The sequence below is a fragment of the Anolis sagrei genome, chromosome 1 (assembly GCF_037176765.1).
Source record: "Anolis sagrei isolate rAnoSag1 chromosome 1, rAnoSag1.mat, whole genome shotgun sequence".
Classification (NCBI taxonomy): domain Eukaryota; kingdom Metazoa; phylum Chordata; class Lepidosauria; order Squamata; family Dactyloidae; genus Anolis; species Anolis sagrei.
The window spans coordinates 330,127,770-330,149,709 of NC_090021.1; the positions used below are offsets into that span (position 1 = coordinate 330,127,770).

General features: G+C 43.1%; 1 protein-coding gene across 1 annotated transcript in view; it reads right to left on the reverse strand.

Moving 5' to 3' along the window:
- PPP1R36 (protein phosphatase 1 regulatory subunit 36) overlaps nucleotides 1-19,721 on the reverse strand; it is a 42,838-nt gene extending 23,117 nt beyond the window's left edge. Inside the window, exons 1-6 of the mRNA XM_060754391.2 lie at nucleotides 19,668-19,721; nucleotides 16,145-16,209; nucleotides 13,243-13,341; nucleotides 8,884-9,002; nucleotides 3,155-3,221; nucleotides 1,590-1,688 (exon numbers count right to left, since the gene is read on the reverse strand). Of these exons, the coding sequence (XP_060610374.2) occupies nucleotides 1,590-1,688; nucleotides 3,155-3,221; nucleotides 8,884-9,002; nucleotides 13,243-13,341; nucleotides 16,145-16,209; nucleotides 19,668-19,715 (497 nt within the window). The 5' untranslated portion in view covers nucleotides 19,716-19,721. The remainder of the gene's footprint in view (nucleotides 1-1,589; nucleotides 1,689-3,154; nucleotides 3,222-8,883; nucleotides 9,003-13,242; nucleotides 13,342-16,144; nucleotides 16,210-19,667) is intronic.
- Between the last annotated feature and the right edge of the window lie 2,219 nt (nucleotides 19,722-21,940).

Below are 21,940 nucleotides of genomic sequence, written 5' to 3' on the forward strand. Positions count from 1 at the left end.
ATTTTATCGAGACTGGACATTGCTCTCCTCCCAAGAAGGAAGCGTCTTCTGATTTCCTGGCCACAGTCTGCATCTGCAGTAATCTTTGCGCCTAGAAATACAAAGTCTGTCACGGCCTCCACATTTTCTCCCTCTATTTTCCAGTTGTCAATCATTCTTGTTGTAGAACATGGCCATACAGCCTGAAAAACCTACAATAACCCAGCATACACAGTGTTTTACAAGTAAAAGATCAACAAAAAATAGCCAGCCATGCCAATGGTATAAAACACAGAGAGACAGAAGAAATATAAAACTATGCAATATGCTATGGGCCCTCCCAATTCATGGGATCCCTATCCATAGTTACAACCAACCACAGATTGTCACGGCCCATACCTAAAATGGTGGTGACTTTCATGCAGATGCGTTAACACAGATGCGCACACATCGTTGCCATTTAATGATATTGGGGGGGGGGGGGCACGGTAGCACAGCGGTTAAAACTGCTAGCTGCAGGAAAATCTGCTGACTGGAAGGTTAGCAGTTCGAAGCCACTGGTCAGGGTGAGCTGTCCCAACTGTCAGCCAAATAATAATATTATCATCATCATCATAGGAACCCCTGGTGGTGCAATGGGTTAAACCTTTGTGCCGTCAGGACTGAAGACCGACAGGTCACAGGTTCAAATCCAGGGAAAGTGTGGATGAGCTCCCTCTGTCAGCTCTAGCTCCCCATGTGGGGACATGAAAGAAGCCTCCCACAAGGGTGGTAAAACATCAAAACATCTGGGCGTCCCCTAGGCAACGTCCTTGCAGACGGCCAATTCTCTCACACTAGAATTGACCTGCAGTTTCTCAAGTCGCTAAAGTTGAGCATCGCCTCCAGACGCCGAAGATGAAAAGGTGAAAACCTTTACCTCATCTATGTATTGCATGTTGTTTTTCGTTGTGTAAAAAGCTTTGAATGTTTGCCTTATATGTGGACTGTAGTGCACTCCGGGGAGATAAGGTGGAATATAAATAAAGTGTGTTATTATGGGGTACAACTATCTGCATTTGTGCCCATTTGTAACAGGGTCCTAGAACCAAACTCCTGGGAAGTATAGAAGAGAGCCCAGTATAGTTGTAAAATGAATTATCTGAGCAGAAATTGGAAAACTATTACAATATAATAGCAAATACGTATAACCAAGATACACAAGATTATGAAATAGTATTAAACTAAACTTTAATAGATATGCATTGCACCACACATTAATCCAAAATAGGAGCAGGAGTCACAAGACAAGGAAAAACACTAGCCTTGAGAAATGCCTTAACTATACCCAAAATCACATGAAATGTCAATTTATGTATTAATTGAATTCAAAATGAGGTTCAAGTATTGGGACATGCAGCCCCTAATACTGTCCACTCTGACTGATAGCAGCTCTCCAAAGGCTCAAGCTCAGAGCACATTTCATTGCTTGACATATTTTTTGACTGGGATATTGAGGACACGAGGCCTCAGGGTGGAGACATACCTATACGCTGGGTGTTTAATCATCTTTTATTAGGATCTTGGTCATAGAAGCCCCTTAAGGTAAACATTCATGCAAATGTACTTACCCCATGAATGATCTGGGTTTCATTTCCAGGGCTAGTTTTTCCAGATAGAAAGAGATGTAGTATAACAGAGCCATGAGGAAATCATCCAGCTGCTTACACCTAGGGCAAAATTTACAAATCAGGCAATGCCACACATCCATAAACACCAAAATGCATCCTTTCATTTGGGCTCCAGAGCATCGTTGTTGAATCCCACCCATTGTGTAAAGGTGTTGAATCCCACCCATCAGGAACTGATGTACAATCATTTCAGTCATTTAATTATGTGTAGGTTACATCGCTGAGCTGCAGAACTTGCTGACCAAAAGGTTGTTGGTTTAAATCTGTGGAGCGGGGTGAGCTCCTGTCAATAGCCCCAGCTTGTGCTAACCTGGCAGTTTGAAAACATGCAAATGTGAGTAGACCAAAAGGTACCACTCCGGCGGGAAGGTAACAGTGCTCCATGCAGTCATGCTGGCCACATGACCTTGGAGGTGTCTATGGACAACGCCGGTTCTTCGGCTTTGAAATGAAGATGAGCACCACCCTCCAGAGTCGGACTCAACTAGACTTAATGTCAAGGGGAAACCTTTACCTTTACTTAATTTGGCTAGGATTGGCTACTATGATCAGGATTAAAGCAGTCCTGTGGTTGCACATAAAGCACAGCTGCAGTTCCTTAAATTCCGTCATTGGCTCCATCACAGCTCTCACATCCAGCACTTAAATCTTTGTGATTTAAGATTCTTTTAATGCATTGACTGCTCAATTAGAAGCCATTTTGTACTTAAAATGAAGGAGTAACATGAAGCAGCCTCATGGACCTCATCAGGATACTTCCCTGATGTTAGGGAAGTTGGGATTTCTGCCACTACTCTGGTATTGTATATAAGAAAGTCTCCTAACTGGATTCAGTTGGCAATGACAATGGGAAAAGGCACACTTTAATCACCCATACACTAACTTCTGACGTGGAGTCCCCAGTAGCGCAGTGGGTTAAACCCCTGTGCCGGCAGGACTGAAGACCGACAGGTCGCAGGTTCGAATCCGGGGAGAGGTGGATGAGCTCCCTCTATCAGCTCCAGCTCCTCATGCAGGGACATGAGAGAAGCCTCCCACAAGGATGATAAAAACATCAAATCATCCAGGCATCCCCCGGGCAGTACCTTTGCAGACGGCCAATTCTCTCACACCAGAAGCAACTTGCAGTTTCTCAAGTCGCTCCTGACACAACAACAAAAAAATCTAACTTCTGACAATGTTTATTTTGCATGGCACTATAGTATGAAAAGTCACTGAGACATCTGAGGTGCAATGGGTTAAAAGCTTGTGCAGGCAGGACTGTTAATGGAAGGGTCGGCGGTTCAAATCTGGGGAGCGGGTGAGCTCCCATCTGTCAGCTCCAGTTTCTCATGCGGGGACATGAGAGAAGCCTCCCACAGGATTATAAAACAACTGGGCATCCCCTGGGCAACATCCCTGCAGACAGCCAATTCTCTCACATCAAAAGTGACTTACAGTTTCTCAAGTTACTCCTGACACGAAAAATAAATCTGATTGTAAAACCAAACTATCAGACTATATACCTCATAACGGCAGAGAAAGTTGGGGCGTGAAAAGATTCCTCCTCCTGTGCCAGAAATATTGCAGCATCTGAAAACGTCCAAAATATGGGAAACATGAGCATTCAAAAAGTGATTATTTCCTTCCTGTTCAGGCCTGCAAAGTATCTGCTACCAAATTAAGGGGCTATTAACATAAAACTGTTTATCTTCCTCCCAATTATTCAAAGTGGCACATCCTCAGGCATCAAGCAACATCCTTTTTCATTCATTCATTCATTCTTGTCAAACTCCTAGCTCCTCAAAAGCTTATGAGGAAAAAGCACACCTATCGCCCTTCCCTGCAAATCAAAACTGTGCAATAATACTATCATAAAGTGTTGTAAAGAAGGCACCCACTTCACAGGACTCTACAGGTTGGCTCATTTGCCTCCTGGCACAGCAACTTGGGATTTTTGCTTAATTCTAGTATAGCTTCTCACACAACACTTTTTTCTTGAACATCAGGAATCCCACTGGAGCATTGCAGCACACCCAAATACCTGGGAGTCACTCTGGACCGTGCTCTTACCTACAAGAAGCACTGCCTGAACATCAAGCAAAAAGTGGGTGCTAGAAACAACATCATACGAAAGCTGACTGGCACAACCTGGGGATCACAACCAGACACAGTGAAGACATCTGCCCTTGCGTTGTGCTACTCTGCTGCTGAGTATGCATGCCCAGTGTGGAACACATCTCACCACACTAAAACAGTGGATGTGGCTCTTAATGAGACATGCCACATTATCACGGGGTGTCTGCACCCTACATCACTGGAGAAATTACACTGCTTAGCTGGTATTGCACCACCTGACATCTGCTGGGAAGTAGTGAAAGGACCAAGGCAGAGACATCTCCAGCGCACCCCCTGTTTAGGTATCAGCCAGCACGTCAACAACTTAAATCTAGAAATAGTTTTCTAAGATCTACAGAGACACTCGCTGGAACACCTCAGCAAGCGAGAGTCCAAAAGTGGCAGGCTCAAACCCAGAACCTCAAACAATGGCTGATACCAAATGAGAGACTCTCCCCTGGGCACACAGAGGACTGGGCGACTTGGAAGGCGCTGAACAGACTGCGCTCTGGCACCACAAGATGCAGAGCCAACCTTCAGAAATGGGGCTACAAAGTGGAATCCTTGACATGCGAGTGTGGAGAAGAGCAAACCACTGACCACCTGCTGCAATGCAACCTGAGCCCCGCCACATGCACAATGGAGGAACTTCTTGCAGCAACACCAGAAGCACTCCAAGTGGCCAGATACTGGTCAAAGGACATTTAACCAACTACCACTCACAAATTCTGTATTTTGTCTGTTTGTTTGCTTTGTTCTGTTAGAAATGTAATATAATTAACTAGTTGCCCTGACACGACAAATAAAATAGCTTGCTGTTTTTGTCTATTCTGCGCAGTTTTCTTGGAAAGAGATATTGGATGGAATGAAAACCCTCCTTTGATCAGTCTACTCTGGCTGAAAGAGGCAAAAATGGTTGTTTCAATGATGTCCTTTTATGGCTCCTGAATACCTTTACCTTTCCGGCCATGTCAACTAGATTTGCTGAGTCCTGTGAATCCGAAACTGCAGCACCCTGAGACAATCCCAGGTATGCCCTATAAAGCATTACTTCGAAATAATGATATTCTCCTGACACTTTAGCTTCTATGAGGTTATCATACAAGAAGAGAACAAATACATACATTAGAACATCATTTAGCTGTGATGAAAGCCTTTGACAGCCCTAGCTGTGATGGAAAAGAACAAGAAACTGTTTGGGGATATTATTTCTACTGGTATGCACACAGTCAGCCCAGTAACCAGTACGCAGATTTCATCACACTGTTGGTAGACTCCTTTTAGCAGCAATATGGAGCAATATTTTCAGGGAAACACCTTTCTATTGTTTGTCTTGTTGGCCTCCCAAGTCTGTGTCAGAGATGAAAAGGTTGATTGCAACTCTTTCTTGAAGCAAGGCCACAGGGGGAAAGTGTTGACTCAAATCAACAATGCAGGTAGAATTCCATTGGGCTGGGAACAAGGCTAGTGCAAGGAGAAGGGGAAAATGGGGCTGGCTGAATGCTACAGTGCAAGGATCAGTCTCAGCAATGGCCCTACTAAGGGACCGGGGCCACTCAATTCCAGGGCCAGTTAAAGGACTATAAAAAAGGTCTGGGCTAGAAGAAAAGGTGCCCTCAGATGACAGGGAATTGGGGAATGGATGGGTACAAGGCCAAGTTCTAACTGTTGGACCAAGGGCTTGAGAATTGAGACAAGTCATTATCGAAGGCCTGATGAAACCACCGAGTCTTCAAGTTCTTATGGAAGGAGGTGAGGGATGGAGCCAGCCTTATCTCCTTGGGGAGGGCATTCCAGAGGCAGGGGGCCACCACCGAGAAGATCCTCGCCCTCATCCCCACCAACCGGGTTTGAGAGTCAATAGTCAAAAGTATTTTGGCTATTGGCTCTAAGTTATATAGCAAAGATTTGTTAATTAAACTGGGAGACTGAGAATCTGCTAACCTTATCATCCATCCTGAATAGGCTTGCTTTAGAATAGGCTTGCAGCACACTATTGACCATTACTTCATTCTTTATTTTCAGCCCATCAAGGGATTACTGGTCTTACCAAATATTTATGTGTTGCATTTGTGTTATATAGTTCTAAACAAGCAACAATATTCCAGTATGATTGGTAGAATAAGAGCTGAAATTTCTGGCTAATTAATTGATCCTATCATCATAAATAAAGAAGTAGAACAAGGATGTCTGTTGGTACGCCACCACTCAGATAGATAGATAGATAGATAGATAGATAGATAGATAGATAGATGATACGTATCATTGCCCAGTCGATCAATGATACGTATTCTCTAAGCTTAGCACACTTTATCCTAAACAAAAACTATATCAAAACAAAGTTATCTGGAAAAAAACATTCTCATTTCCAATGGTCTTATCAATCGCCATCAGAATGAACAGTGCTAGAAATGTAAGTACCTGGGCATTCATTGTACAAGAAAATTTCTGGAAACCTCATAAATGTTACTAGAGTAATAGCTTTGAGATATATTGGCACAATCAGTAAATTTTACAACACTGTAGAGCAGGCATGGGAAAACTTTTTTGCCCTGGGGCCATATTGTGGGCCTGATCGAGAGGACTGGGCCAGGAGGGAAGGTGGCTGGGAACACACTGGGTGTGACAAACCTGGGAGGGAGAAGGTCGGTGAGAGGGTGGGACCGGGAATGGGTGGGGCAGGGCAGGGCAGGGCCCGGGTCATCCTCAGGTTGTCCTCCTGGCATAAGGATGGGGTTGCTCGTCCCATCCTTATGGCAGGAGGAAAATGAGACATGCGGTGACTGCCCCAATCCTCCTCCCCGATCTTCAGGCTGTCCTCACGGCATTATGCTGAGAGGAGACAGGTGACAGCCGAAAGCACTCCGGAGGGCTCTCCATGCATTTATTGGGCCATCCTCTCAGCATAAGGATGGGGTCGCTTGCACTGTCCTTATGCCGGGAGGAGGACAAGACATGAGGTGGATGAGAGTGCTCCAGAGGGATCTCAACTCTTGAGTGCCTTCCTCCCCCGTCCTTTCTGCATAACAATGTGGTGGGTCACCATGTCTTTATGCTGAGAGGACAGGGAAAATGAGGAGGGCCTGAGGTAAGCACCCAGGGGGGCGCATCCAGCCCCTAGAACTTAGTTTGCCCATGCCTGCTGTAGAGCAAGGTTGTGAAACTCATTTTCACCAAGGGCCACATCAGCTTTATGGTTATCTTCAAAGGCTTGCGACATGAGAGTGTGGAGAAGAGCAAGCCACAGACCACCTACTGCAATGCAACCTGATCCCTGCCACATGCACAATGGAGGACCTTCTTGCAGCAACACCAAAGGCACTCCAAGTGGCCAGATACTGGTCAAAGGACATTTAATAGAATACCAAGTGTGCAAATTTTTTGGTTTGTTTGTCTGTTTTTTTAATGCAATGCAATTGTTTTGGTTTACTCTTGGCACGATAAATAAATAAATATTAAAAGGTTTGTTTGTAATTGTAAGGCTGTAAATGTAACCACGTTGCCCTGCTGGCATCTAAAGTCTTGCAGGCCACATAAAATGACATGGAGAGCCAGGTTTGGCCCGCGGGCTTTGGTCATTATTTTCTGAACCAAAAATCAAATTCTTAAAATTTATTCCAGGCATGGGCAAACAGCCAGTAGGCTGTTAGGAATTGTGGGAGTTGAAGTCCAGAACATCTGGAGGGCCAAAGTTTGCCCATACACGCTCTATTCTGTCTTATCTACATTCCAATAATGTTATCTCCCATCCAATAGTGATTGTATGGTAATGTGTTAGGTTTCTCTTTTCGCTCTGGCAGCAATGAAAATTTAGGCAGGATGTATCACCCATACTACCGTTGATTACTCTACGGATTATCTAAACTTATCTAATATAATAATGGTATCAAGGTTTATATTCAAGGTGTTTTCATTTATATTTGGGTATATATCCAATATATATATCTTGTCACTTTTAAGTTCTGAATTTTAATCTGAATTTCATCAGTTGTTGTTATTTTCAATGTTTTTTATTATACTGAATATTTTTAAATATGCAAGATGTATAAGACATTTAGGGCCTGGCTTTAGCACAGCAGGTTAACCGCCAGTTGCAGTAAATCTTGCCAGTTCGAAGCCCGGGTCGGGGTGAACTCCTGGACTTCAGCACAGTTTCTGCCAACCTAGCAGTTTCGAAAACAGCAATGTGAATAGATAAATAGGTGCCGCTTTAAAGTGGGGAGGTATTTAAGGCACCCATAAGGAAATGCCAGAAAAATGTTGGCAATTCGATCAAGGAGGAAGTTTTCGAACAAAGCTCTTTGGGAAGATGGAGCGATCTATTTATTTTGTATTCACTGGCTTCAACGCTCGGCAGCCATGATTTTAACAGGAGCGGAGCGCAGGGAGCATACAACCCCCCTGTTGCGCCAACTCCACTGGCTACCGATCTGCTACCGGGCTGAATTCAAAGTGCTGGCGTTGGCCTTTAAAGCCCTAAACGGTTCCGGCCCAAGCTACCTATCTGACCGCATCTCTGCCTATGAACCTACCAGGAGTTTGAGATCTTCCGGGGAAACCCTGCTCTCGATCCCGCCTGCTTCTCAAGCTCGGCTGGCGGGGACGAGAGATAGGGCCTTCTCGGTGGTGGCTCCTCGGCTGTGGAACGCCCTTCCTACGGACATTAGACTAGCACCATCTCTAATGGTATTCCGCAAAAAGGTGAAGACCTGGATGTTTGTGCAGGCGTTTGAGTAATTTAGTGCAATCTGGTAATGGAATATAGGAATGGAACAATGGACGACGAACCTGGACTACGCTTGGATGATGAGAAGATTGGGTACGGTTGTTTTTTGTAATAATTGTGCATTGTAATTGCTTATTGGTAACTTATGGATAATGTGTTAAGTCAATTGTTATATGTTGTATGGAACCACTGCTGTTTCTACTGTTTTTACTGTTTGTGAACCGCCGTGAGTTGCCTTCGGGCTTGAGATACAGCGGTATATAAGCAAAGTAAATAAATAAATAAATAAATAGTTTAAACATTAATGTGATGCTATTATTATTGTGTTTATTATGTTTACAATTACTATAAAAGCAGTAAGTCATAGGTAGTATAAAATCAAGTGCAAATGTGGTCCAAACATTAACTTACATTTAACATCTTCTAAAGCAACCAGTTCATTTTGTCCTCGCTTCAGTGACCGGGATACCTTTTCGTCTTGGGAAGGGCTTTGTGTAGGATATATATCTCGGAAAAAAATAGGACCTTGTCTGCAAATACGATGGAAAGAAAAAGAGTTTATGTTGCAAAAAGAATGCAAAAAAGTGGGTATTTCTGATCATCTAGGTTACACGGGGAGCAAAGGTTTGAAAGAGGGGAACTGTCTGTAGAAGCTGGTTCAAGAAAAATCCTTATCTCGGTTTGCCCAAATCTCTTTCCACACCTCCATGTGGAAATCTTGCACATAGATCTCTCTAATAATTTAGGGGACGTATCTCTTTGTTGTTTGCTTATTTGCTTGCCTGCTTTCTCTTTATCCCGCCTTTCCCCAATATAGGGAATCATGGCAGCTCTTTCTACAATGGATACAAGAGGGACAATATGTTTGTTTTAGCAAAGTTAGCAGAACAAAAAGTCTTTCTACACAGGATGAATGCTTAACCATGCTTCATAGAATCATAGAATCAAAGAGTTGGAAGAGACCTCATGGGCCATCCAGTCCAACCCCATTCTGCCAAGAAGCAGGAATATTGCATTCAAAGCTCCCCTGACAGATGGCCATCCAGCCTCTTTTTAAAAGCTTCCAAAGAAGGAGCCTCCACCACACTCCGGGGCAGAGAGTTCCACTGCTGAACGGCTCTCAGTCAGGAAGTTCTTCCTCATGTTCAGGTGGAATCTCCTCTCTTGTAGTTTGAAGCCATTGTTCCGCGTTCTAGTCTCCAAGGAAGCAGAAAACAAGCTTGCTCCCTCCTCCCTGTGGCTTCCTCTCACATATTTATACATGGCTATCATATCTCCTCTCAGTCTTCTCTTCTTCAGGCTAAACATGCCCAGCTCCTTAAGCCGCTCCTCATAGGGCTTGTTCTCCAGACCCTTGATCATTCTAGTCACCCTCCTCTGGACACATTCCAGCTTGTCAATATCTCTCTTGAATTGTGGTGCCCAGAATTGGACACAATATTCCAGGTGTGGTCTAACCAAAGTGGAATAGAGGGGTAGCATTACTTCCCTAGATCTAGACACTATGCTCCTCTTGATGCAGGCCAAAATCCCATTGGCTTTTTTTGCCGCCACATCACATTGTTGGCTCATGTTTAACTTGTTGTCCACGAGGACTCCAAGATCTTTTTCACACGTACTGCTCTCGAGCCAGGCATTGTCCCCCATTCTGTATCTTTGCATTGCTTGATCTTGGAAATGCCAGTATTCATTTACTCTCCAGATCCTCTAACTAGAACAATATTATTTACTCGTTAACCCACTTTGAGTGCTTATTGATGCCAAATTCTCCGGCGAAACTTTTTCCTCTGAGCAAGACAATATGCATAAACTTCAGGTAGGTTTCCATTGTTCCCTTATTACAAGACATGGAAATTGATGCAACTAGCAATTTCCCAGAAGCGGAAAAATACCAGAAGCTGAAATAGCCCTGGAAATATTGGTGCTCAGGGCGGAAAATCTGAAGGACATTACTTCAATGTTAAAAGCACAATAATATACAAGATAATACAGTATATTGCCATGCAATGATGGCTGTGGGTCAACCTGTTCTCTAATACCTAAAGGCATGCCCAGTCTCAAGCAAGAAGGTCAAATTACATCTTCAATTGCAAATCACATTTTGTATCCAGTAACCAACATTTAAAAAATAATAACCTGTGTCACAAATAGAATTTAATTACCATCAAGGTTGCAGATAGCTGCTTACATTAGGTCAACAGTGACAAATGCAAGATACTCCACTTTGGCAGAAAAAATGAAATGCAAAGATACAGAATGGGGGACGCCTGGCTCGAGAGCAGTACGTGTGAAAAAGATCTTGGAGTCCTCGTGGACAACAAGTTAAACATGAGCCAACAATGTGATGTGGCAGCAAAAAAAGCCAATGGGATTTTGGCCTTCATCAATAGGAGCCTAGTGTCTAGATCTAGGGAAGTAATGCTACCCCTCTATTCTGCTTTGGTTAGACCACACCTGGAATATTGTGTCCAATTCTGGGCACCACAATTCAAGAGAGATATTGACAAGCTGGAATGTGTCCAGAGGAGGGCGACTAAAATGATCAAGGGTCTGGAGAACAAGCCCTATGAGGAGCGGCTTAGGGAACTGGGCATGTTTAGCCTGAAGATGAGAAGGCTGAGAGGAGATATGATAGCCATGTATAAATATGTGAGAGGAAGCCACAGGGAGGAGGGAGCAAGCTTGTTTTCTGCTTCCTTGCAGACTAGGACGCGGAACAATGGCTTCAAACTACAAGAGAGGAGATTCCATCTGAACATTAGGAAGAACTTCCTGACTGTGAGAGCCGTTCAGCAGTGGAACTCTCTGCTCCGGAGTGTGGTGGAGGCTCCTTCTTTGGAAGCTTTTAAGCAGAGGCTGGATGGCCATCTGTCAGGGGTGATTTGAATGCAATATTCCTGCTTCTTGGCAGGGGGTTGGACTGGATGGCCCATGAGGTCTCTTCCAACTCTTTGATTCTATGATTCTATGATTCTATGACTATTTGCCCACCCAGTCTAGTCTGATTCATATCAGGCCTCCAAGGTCTCAAGCCAGGAAAGGTCTGTTTTACCATCAATTTTAAAGGAAATAAATCTTTAAATAAGAACTTAGGCCAGGTATGGGTAAGCCCAGGCCCGGGGGCCAGATAAAGCCCTTTGGCCTCTTTTCTCAGGCCCTCCTGTCTCTCACCATGCTATCCTTCCTTCCGTCTCTCTTTCCTACCTTCTTCCCACCCTTTTTCTCCTTTCCATCCACCCTTTCTTCCATCCCTCCTTTCCTTCCTCCCTTCCCTCCCTCTTTCTCCCTCCCTCTATTCCCTTCCACCCTTTCATCCTTCCTTTCTTCTCTCTTTCCTTCCTTCTTCTCACACTTTTTCTCCTTTCCATCCATCCTTTCGTCCATTCTTCCTTTCCTTCCTTCCTTTCCTTCCTCCCTCTTTCTCCCTCCTTCTATTCCCTTCCACCCTTTCATCCTTCCTTTCTTTTCTCTTTCCTTCCCTTCCCTCCCTCTTTCTCCCTCCCTCTATTCCATTGGTTCTCAACCTGGGGTCCCCAGATGTTTTTGGCCTTCAACTCCCAGAAATCCTAACAGCTGGTACACTGGCTGGGATTTCTGGGAGTTGTAGGCCAAAAACATCTGGGGACCCCAGGTTGAGAACCACTGCTCTATTCCCTTCTACCCCTTTCATCCTTCCTTCCTTCTCTCTTCCCTTCCCCCTTCCCTTCCTTCCTTTTCGTTTTTCCTTACTTCTCTCTTTCTTTCCTTCCTCCTTCCCTTCCCTCCTTCTTTCTCCTTCCATCCTTCCCTTCCACCCTTTCATCCTTCCTTTCTTTTCTCTTTCCTTCCTTCTTCTCACCCTTTTTCTCCTTTCCATCCACTCTTTCGTCCATCCTTCCTTTCCTTCATTTCCTCCTTCATTTCCTCCTTCCCTTCCCTCCCTCTTTCTCCCTCCCTCTATTCCCTTCTACCCCTTTCATCCTTCCTTCCTTCTCTCTTCCCTTCCCCCTTCCCTTCCTTCCTTTTTGTTTTTCCTTACTTCTCTTTCTTTCTTTCTTTCTTTCTTTCTTTCTTTCTTTCTTTCTTTCCTCCTTCCCTTCCCTCCTTCTTTCTCCTTCCATCCTTCCCTTCCACCCTTTCATCCTTCCTTCCTTCCCATTCTCTCTTTTCTCCTTCTTTATCTTTCCTTGCTCCTCTCCTTTATCCTTCTCTTCTTTCCTTCTGTCTTTCTCTTCCTCCCTTCACACCTTCCCTTGTCTTTCCTTCTTTCCCTCTTCCTTTCTTCCCTCTCTCCCTCTTTCTCCTTCCATCCTTCCCTTCCTCCCTCCCTTCTTCCTTCCTTCTCTCTTTCCTTCTCTCTTTCCTTCCTCCTTCCCTCCCTCCCTCCCTCCCTCCCTCCCTCCCTCCCTCCCTTCCTTCCTTCCTTCCTTCCTTCCTTCCTTCCTTCCTTCTTTCCTTCCTTCCTTCCCCGGTAGCCAGTCCTCCTAGCAGGGAGTGCTAGCATGTGGTCATCATGTTAGAAAGTTTGCCCATGCTTGACCTACTAGGCTTTTCTAAACTTTCTCTTGGGACTTGACTTGGATTTGAATGAAAGCTTAGAAATGTCATTTTGGGGCAACTACTAAGATCCAAGGCTGTTGGCCGGAGGGATCCTTTGTGGAGTAGTACAAAAAAGGTAACTTTTAAAAATTACTTTGAATCCCAAGGAATGTTTATACACTGGCCCTACAAAGCCATGGGTTGTTGTACACTTGATCCTGTGAGAGTTTCTTTAAGACCATATGGTATTACCTTTCCATTGGATTTGATGGAACATCCTGGAAATGGATAACCTTGCTGCCTTTTTTACTTTTCTCCTTTGGTTCCTTAGCATCATCCTTAGGATAGGCACTGAAATATGAAAGAAATAAGAGTCATATGTATTATCGAAGGCTTTCATGGCCGGAATCACTGGGTTGTTGTAGGTTTTTCCGGCCATGTTCTAGAGGCATTTTCTCCTGACGTTTTGCCTGCATCTATGGCAAGCATCCTCAGAGGAATGGCAAGCATCCTCACTACCTATGAGGATGCTTGCCGTAAGTGCAGGCAAAACGTCAGGAGAAAATGCCTCTAGAACATGGCCATATAGCCCGGAAAAACCTACAACAACCCAGTAAGAGTCATAGCTTCCTAAAGGACCACAGAGGCCAAGGAGTCCAATGCCCTGCCATGCGGGGATGCATAACTATGCCCCCTTCTACCCTGCCATATAAAACCCAGATTATTTGCTTTGGATCATATGGCAGTGTAGATTCATATAATCCAGTTCAAAGCAGATAATGTGGATTATCTGCATTGATAATCTAGATTATATGGCAGTGTAGAAGGGATCTATAGCACTCCTAAGGAATGCTCCTCCAACCTCTGTTTAAACACCTCCAAAGAAGAAGAATCCCTGTTGGGCGAGTGGGCTTATTAACAAAAGACACTCCTTCCCTTCCTGGAAGGGTCAGTAAAGGATCAGTAAAAGATGGTAAAACAGATCTTTCCTGGCTTGAGACCTTGGAGACCTGGTGTGGCAGCAAAGAAAGCCAAATGGGATTATGGCCTGCCTCAATAGTAGATCCAGGGAAGTCATGCTCTGCCTTGGTTAGACCACACCTGGAATATTGTGTCCAATTCTGGGCACCACAATTCAAGGGAGATATTGACAAGTTGGAATGTGTCCAGAGGAGGGTGACTAAAATGATAAAGGGTCTGGAGAACAAGCCCTATGAGGAGTGGCTTAAAGAGCTGGGCATGTTTAGCCTGAAGAAGAGAGGGCTGAGGGGAAACATGATAGCCATGTATAAATATGTGAGAGGAAGTCATAGGGAGGAGGGAACAAGCTTGTTTTCTGCTGCCCTGGAGACTAGGATGCAGAACAATGGCTTCAAACTACAAGAAATGAGATTCCATCTGAACATTAGGAAGAACTTCCTGACTACAAGAGATGTTCAGCAGTGGAACTCTCTGCATCGAAGTGTGGTGGAGGCTCCTTCTTTAGAAGCTTTTAAACAGAGGCTGGATGGCCATCAGTCGGGAGTGGTTTGAATGTGATTTTCCTGCTTCTTGCTAGGGGGTTGGACTGGATGGCCCATGAGGTCTCTTCCAACTCTGTGATTCATAAATGCACTGCAGAGTAACTTATTAGCAGCAGTGTGACCCAGTACCAATAGCCTAAAATGATCAAAACACACACAGGCAAATGTTATATCTTCCTTAGGAGGCTTTTCTTTGTAGTAAAATAATATGGCTGTACTATTTACAAGAACAAGGTTTCCATAACACAAATAAAGTTATTTATACTTCTTTCTCATGCAGATAAAAAACTTCATTCTCACAGAGCCTCTTCTCATACTCAACATAAACAGGAGCTTCACACAGTAGCCTTTTACACACAGCAGCCTTCACACAGGAGATTCAAACATGAGGTCTTCAACCTGGGGCTTCTCTCACCGAAGCTTCTCACACCAGGCCTACCTCACACTGAGGCCTCTCTCAGACTGAAGCCTCTTCATACTGAGGTCAACTAACAGCTGCTTATATTGATTGAACTGCCTTGTATCTCAGATCTGTGTGGCCCAGCAGTGGAACTCTCTGCTTCGGAGTGTGATTGCTGTGGCCCAGTCTGTGTATATGTGTTTTGTGTGCACATATATGTGCATATATGTGGTTTTGCGCATGTGGTATAATCTATTTTTTTTTAATTTTTTGGCTTTTCAAGTCCCTTCCTCTGTGTTTTTCAGTGTGTTTTATGAGTGATGGTCACTCATTGTCCTGATAGCTGTCTTGTGTCCAAATTTGGTGTCAATTCGCCTAGGGGGTTTTGAGGGGGTTTTGAGCTACCCCTCTATGCTGCTTTGGTTAGACCACATCTGGAATATTGTGTCCAGTTCTGGGCACCACAATTCAAGAGAGATATTGACAAGCTGGAATGTGTCCAGAGGAGAGCGACTAAAATGATAAAAGGTCTGGAGAACAAGCCCTATGAGGAGTGGCTTAAGGAGCTGGGCATGTTTAGCCTGAAGAAGAGAAGGCTGAGAGGGGATATGATAGCCATGTATAAATATGTGAGAGGAAGCCACAGGGAGGAGGGAGCAAGCTTGTTTTCTGCTTCCCTGGAGACTAGGACGCGGAACAATGGCTTCAAACTACGAGAGAGGAGATTCCATCTGAACATGAGGAAGAACTTCCTGACTGTGAGAGCCGTTCAGCAGTGGAACTCTCTGCCCCGGAGTGTGGTGGAGGCTCCTTCTTTGGAAGCTTTTAAACAGAGGCTGGATGGCCATCTGTCAGGGGTGATTTGAATGCAATATTCCTGCTTCTTGGCAGGGGGTTGGACTGGATGGCCCATGAGGTCTCTTCCCACTCTTTGATTTTATGATTCTATGAAACGAACATTACATTTTTATTTATATAGATTTGTGGTATTTGTATAACCCCCTCCTCAAAAGGGGACTCAGGGCGGTTCATAGTTTTGGCAACAATTCAATGCCATTGATTTTAAAAAAGGTATACCATCAAAATTAACTACACTACAACATAATCTGGGATAAACAGATAATCTGGGATCAGATCTTGGGATAGGGCAGTTTAGATCCAACCAGTCAACCTCCAGGCATATAACAACAACAACAAACAAGACACATGCATGCACAATATGGATCCTTACCATGAAAATTCCAGCGTCCGCGTATCATCTTTCCAGTACCATATACCAGCAGTAACTTTTGTTATCTGCAAAATTTTAGTACACAGGTATTACTACATGAAACTTGAATGATCAACCAGCAGTTAGAAGTTCTTGAATTCAGAAGCCTTCAGGTAAAAGTAAAGGTTTTCCCCTGATATTAAGTCGAGTTGTGTCCAACTCTGGGGGTTGGTGCTCATTTCCATTTCTATACGGAAGAGCCGGCGTTGTCCCTAGACATCTCCAAGGTCATGTGGCCAGCATGACTGCATGGAGCGCCACTCAAGAATCATATAATTACTTCCAAATTATTTATTTTATTAACACATATTTAACCAAATGCAGCTCGAACTAACTATAGGTTAATTTTCCCTTACCTGGAAATAAGAAACCCTCCAAATGTTGAAATTGTCCACATGGATGGCTGAGATAGTTGACATCCTTGCTTTTTGGTGGCCCAGCATGCACAAAACTTTGTTTTATGTTCAAATTATTACGAATGAATATAGTGTTTAAAATTATCCTCAAGCTATGTGTAGAAGGTGTATTTGAAACATATATGAATGTTGTGTTTAGACTTGGGTCCCATCTCCAAGACATCTCATAATGTACACATATGTAAATATACATATTCCAATATCTGGGGAGGGGGATATGAAATCCAAAACACTTCTGGTCACAAATACTTTGGTTATACATTACTACATTCATGCATTTTGTAGGATGCTGGGAGAAATCCCATCCTGGTTGCAGAAATGCTTGAATTATTCTTAATAGTTTTATACCCACTGGTTGTTGTAGGTTTTTTCGGGCTATAGGGCCATGTTCTAGAGGCATTCTCTCCTGACATTTCGCCTACATCTATGGCAAGCATCCTCAGAGGTAGTGAGGTCTGTTGGAACTAGGAAAATGGGTTTATATATCTGTGGAAAGACCAGGGTGGGACAAAGGACTCTTGTCTGCTGGAGCTAGGTGTGAATGTTTCAACTGACCACCTTGATTAGCATTTGATAGCCTGGCAGTGCCTGGAGCAATCTTTTGTTGAGAGGTGATTAGATGTCCCTGATTGTTTTCCCTCTGCTGTTTTGCTATTTTAATTTTAGAGTTTTTTTTAATACTGGTAACCAGATTTTGTTCATTTTCATGGTTTCCCCCTTTCTGTTGAAATTGTCCACATGCTTGTGGACAAAACATTGCTCCAGGCACGGCCAATCAGGCACTGAAATGCTAATCAAGGTGGTCAGTTGAAACATAAAGTTTTTATTATTGTTGTTGTTCTTTGTTTTGTGGTTACTTTAACTGGGTTGTTTTAACAACAGTAATATTTAATTCTTTTTAGTATTTGGGTTTTGTAAATTGTATAGTTTTTTTTAAGGTTTTGATGTGCTTTAGGACTCATGTTCCTGAGAAAAAAGTCAATAATAATAATAATAATAACAACAACAACAACAACAACAACTATAATAATACATGATAGACTGAACAAAGCCGTTGTTTGTTTGTTTTGTGTTACTTTAACTGGGTTGTTTCAATAACAGTAATATTTAATTCTTTTTAGTATTTGGGTTTTGTAAGTTGTATAGTTTTTTTTTAAGGTTTTGATGTGCTTTAGGACTCAAGTTCCTGAGAAAAAAAGTCAGTAATAATAATAATAAGAAGAAGAACTATAATAACACATGATAGACAACAAAGCCATTGTTTGTTTTGCGTTACTTTAACTGGGTTGTTTTAACAACAGTAATATTTACTTCTTTTTAGTATTTGGGTTTTGTAAATTGTATAGTTTTTTTTAAAAGGTTTTGATGTGCTTTGGGACTCAAGTTCCTGAGGAAAAAAAGTCAGGAATAATAATAATAATAATAATAACTATAATAATACATGATAGACTGAACAAAACCATTGTTTGTTTTGTGTTACTTTAACTGGGTTGTTTTAATAATAGTAATATTTAATTCTTTTTTAGTATTTGGGTTTTGTAAATTGTGTAGTTTTTTTTAAGGTTGTGATGTGCTTTGGGATTCTAGTTCCTGAGAAAAACGTCAGTAATAATAATAATAATAATAATAATAATAATAATAACTATAATAATACATGATAGACTGAACAAAACCATTGTTTGTTTTGTGTTACTTTAACTGGGTTGTTTTAATAATAGTAATATTTAATTCTTTTTTAGTATTTGGGTTTTGTAAATTGTGTAGTTTTTTTTAAGGTTGTGATGTGCTTTGGGATTCTAGTTCCTGAGAAAAACGTCAGTAATAATAATAATAATAATAATAATAATAATAATAATAATAATAACTATAATAATACATGATAGACTGAACAAAACCATTGTTTGTTGGTTTTGTGTTACTTTAACTGGGTTGTTTTAATAACAGTAATATTGAATTCTTTTTAGTATTTGGGTTTTGTAAATTGTATAGTTTTTTTTAAGGTTGTGATGTGCTTTGGGACTCAAGTTCCTGAGAAAAAAGTCAATAATAATAATAATAATAATAATAATAACTATAATAATACATGATAGACTGTTTTAATAACAGTAATATTTAATTCTTTTTAGTATTTGGGTTTTGGAAATTGTATAGTTTTTTTAAAGGTTTCTTTTAAGGTTTTTCTCAAGTTCCTGAGAAAAAAGTCAGTAATAATAATAATAATAATAATAATACAGGATAGACTGAATAAAACCATTGTTTGTTTGTTTTGTGTTAGTATTTGGGTTTTGTAAATTGTATAGTTTTTTTTTAAGGTTGTGATGTGCTTTGGGACTCAAGTTCCTGAGGAAAAAAAGTCAATAATAATAATAATAATAATAATAACTATAATAATACATGATAGACTGAACAAAGCCAATCTGAGCTCCAAGCTGTTTCTGATAACCTAAAACTCCTGTAATCGTTAGATAAAAAATACATTTAAGAACGTAAAACTTGATACAAATAATAAGTTTGGTAAAAATCCCATTAAATTAAATTACAAAGTGATTTAAATAAAGTAAGTTCATTGCCATGACAGGATACAGAAGAGGAAGAAATACATTTAGGAACGTAAAACTTGATACAAATAATAAATTTGGTAAAATCATATTAAATTAAATTGCAAAGTGATTTAAATAAAGTAAGTTCATCGCCATGAAAGGATACAGAAGAGGAAGAAAATAAGGAGAAGGAAAGGAAGAGGGAAGAGGAAGAAAAGGAAGAAGAGGAAGTAGAGGAGGGAGAAGAGGAAGAAAGAGGAAGAAAGGAAGAGGAGAGGAAGGAGAAGAAGAGGAGGAAAAGGAAGGAGGAGTTAGAAGAAAGAAAAACAGGAGGAGAAAAAAGAAATAGAGGAGGGAAAAGAGAAAGGAGATGGAAGAGGAAGAATTAGGAGATGAGGAGGAAGAGAAGGAGGGAGAAGAGGAGGAAAAAAGGAGGAAGAGGAGGATCAAGGAGGAGGAGGAGGAAGACAGCTATATAAACCACCCAGGGTTGCTTAGCATAGTCAATGCCCAGGAATGGAAACTCACAGAGACGACAGCTCCCTTGGGCAGCTCCAGAAACTGCAAGTTAGACATGATGGACCTTGTTTACTGGCGTCGCCTAGCAACGCAGCTCTGCTTCAGCCAAGCAGAAGGACCATCCCTCCCTTTCATGGCAACTGCAAGCTCCATCATGCCCTTTCCTTTTGTTAAGGGAAGGTGGTAGTTGGCACATATTTGGCAGGGATCAGAAACACCGACAGGCCATAGCTGCTATATTGGTATATAGCAGGCCTGTGCAAACTTGGGCCCTCCAGGTGTTTTGGACTTCAACTCCCACAATTCCTAACAGCCTACCAGCTGTTAGGAATTGTGGGAGTTGAAGTCCAAAACACCTGGAGGGCCCAAGTTTGCACAGGCCTGCTGTAGATATAAAGCAGTTTAAAAACACTTTAAAAGTTAAGATTGTACTCTAGACCAGGTATGGGCAAAACCAGGCCCAGGGGCCCTCCTCTCTCATGCCATCCTATCCTTCCTTCTCTCTCCCCTCTCTCCTTCCCCCCTTCCCTTCCACCCTTTTCTCCTTTCTTTCCTCTTCCTCTCTTTCCTCCCTCCTTCCTACCTTCCATCCTTCCCTCTTTCCTCCATCCTTCCCTTTCTTTCTCCTTCCTTCCTTCCTTCCTTCCTTCCTTCCTTCCTCCTTCCCTCTCTCCCTCCCTCCCTTCCTTCTCCCATTCCTTCCTCCTTTCTTCCTTCCCTCCCTTCCTTCCCTCCATCTTTCTCCCTCCCACCTTCCCCCCTTCTTCCCATCCTTTCCTCCTTCCTTCCCACTTTCTTTCCTCTCTCCTTCCTACCTTCCATCCTTCCCTTTCTCCTTCGTTCCTTCCTTCCTTCTTTCTTTCCTTCCTCCCTTCCTTCTCACATTCCTTCTTCCTTCCCTCCCTCTTTCTCCCTCCCTTCCTCCTTTCCCTTTCCACCCTTTTCTCCTCCCTTTCCTCTTTCTTTCCTCCCTCCTGCCTTCCATCCTTCCCTCTTTCCTCCGCCCTTCCCTCTCTCTCTCTCTTTCTCCTTCCCTCCTTCCTTCCTTTTTGTCTTTCCTTCCTTCTCTCTTTCCTCCCTCCCTTCCACCCTTCCTTCCTCCCTTCTTTCCTTCCTTCTCTCTTTCCTCCCTCCCACCCTCCCTCCCTCCCTTCTCCCATTCCTTCTTCCTTCCTTCCTTCCCTCTTTCTCCATCCTTCCCCCTTTCCACCCTTTTCTCCTTCCTTCCCTCTTTCTTTTCTCCTTCCTTCCCTTCCTACCTTCCATCCTTCCCTCTTTCCTCCAACCTTCCCTCTCTCTCTTTCTCCTTCCTTCCTTCCTTCCTTTTTGTCTTTCCTTCCTTCACTCTTTCTTTCCTTCCACCCTTCCTTCCTCCCTCCATTCCTTCCTTCTCTCATTCCTTCTTCCTTCATTCCCTCCTTTCCTTCCCTCCCTCTTTCTCCCCCCTTCCTCCTTCCCCCTTCCTTTCCACCTTTTTCGCCTTCCCTCCCTCTTTCTTTCCTCCCTTCCTCCTTCCCTTCCTTCTTTCTATCCTTCCCTTTTTCCTCCGGCCTTCCCTCTCTCTCTTTCTCCTTCCTTCCTTCCTTCCTTCCTTCCTTTTTGTCTTTTCTTCCTTCTCTCTTTCCTCCCCCCTTCCACCCTTTCCCCCTCCCTCTCTTCCTTCCCTCCCTCCCTCCCTCCCTTCCCTCCCTCCCTCCGTCCTTCCTTCCCTTCCACCCTCCCTCCGTCCTTCCTTCCCTTCCGCCCTTTCATCCTTCCTTCCTTCCCTCTTTCCACCCTCCTTCCTCCTCTCTCCTTCTTCTTCCTCCCCTTTTGTCTTTCATTCCTTCTTCCCTCCCTCCCTCCATTCTCTTCCATCCTCCCTCCCTCCCTTCCTTCTCTTTTTCCTTCCTCCCATGGGATGTTTACCTGTGAAAAGAGAAGGCAGTGATGGAACATGAGAAGATGTAAAAGGGTGTCCCATTGAGGAGGAGGGGGGGGGGCTGATTTTCTGCTGCTTTAGAGACCAGGGCACAAGAGAGCAATGGGTTCAAATGACAGGGAAATAGAGTCGTCTGAAAAAATGAGGAACTTCCTGGAGAGTGGCATAGGCTGCCTCAAAGTGTGGTGGAGTCTCCTTCTCTGGAGGCTTTTCTGTAGAGACTATCTAATGGATGTTCTTTCATTGTGCCTTCCTGCATGGCAGGGGGTTAGATTGGATGGCCCTTAGAGTCTCTTCCAACTCTAGATTTTATATCAGGAGTGGGCAATACAGAATCTAATGAGTACACTTTTTCTCTCCT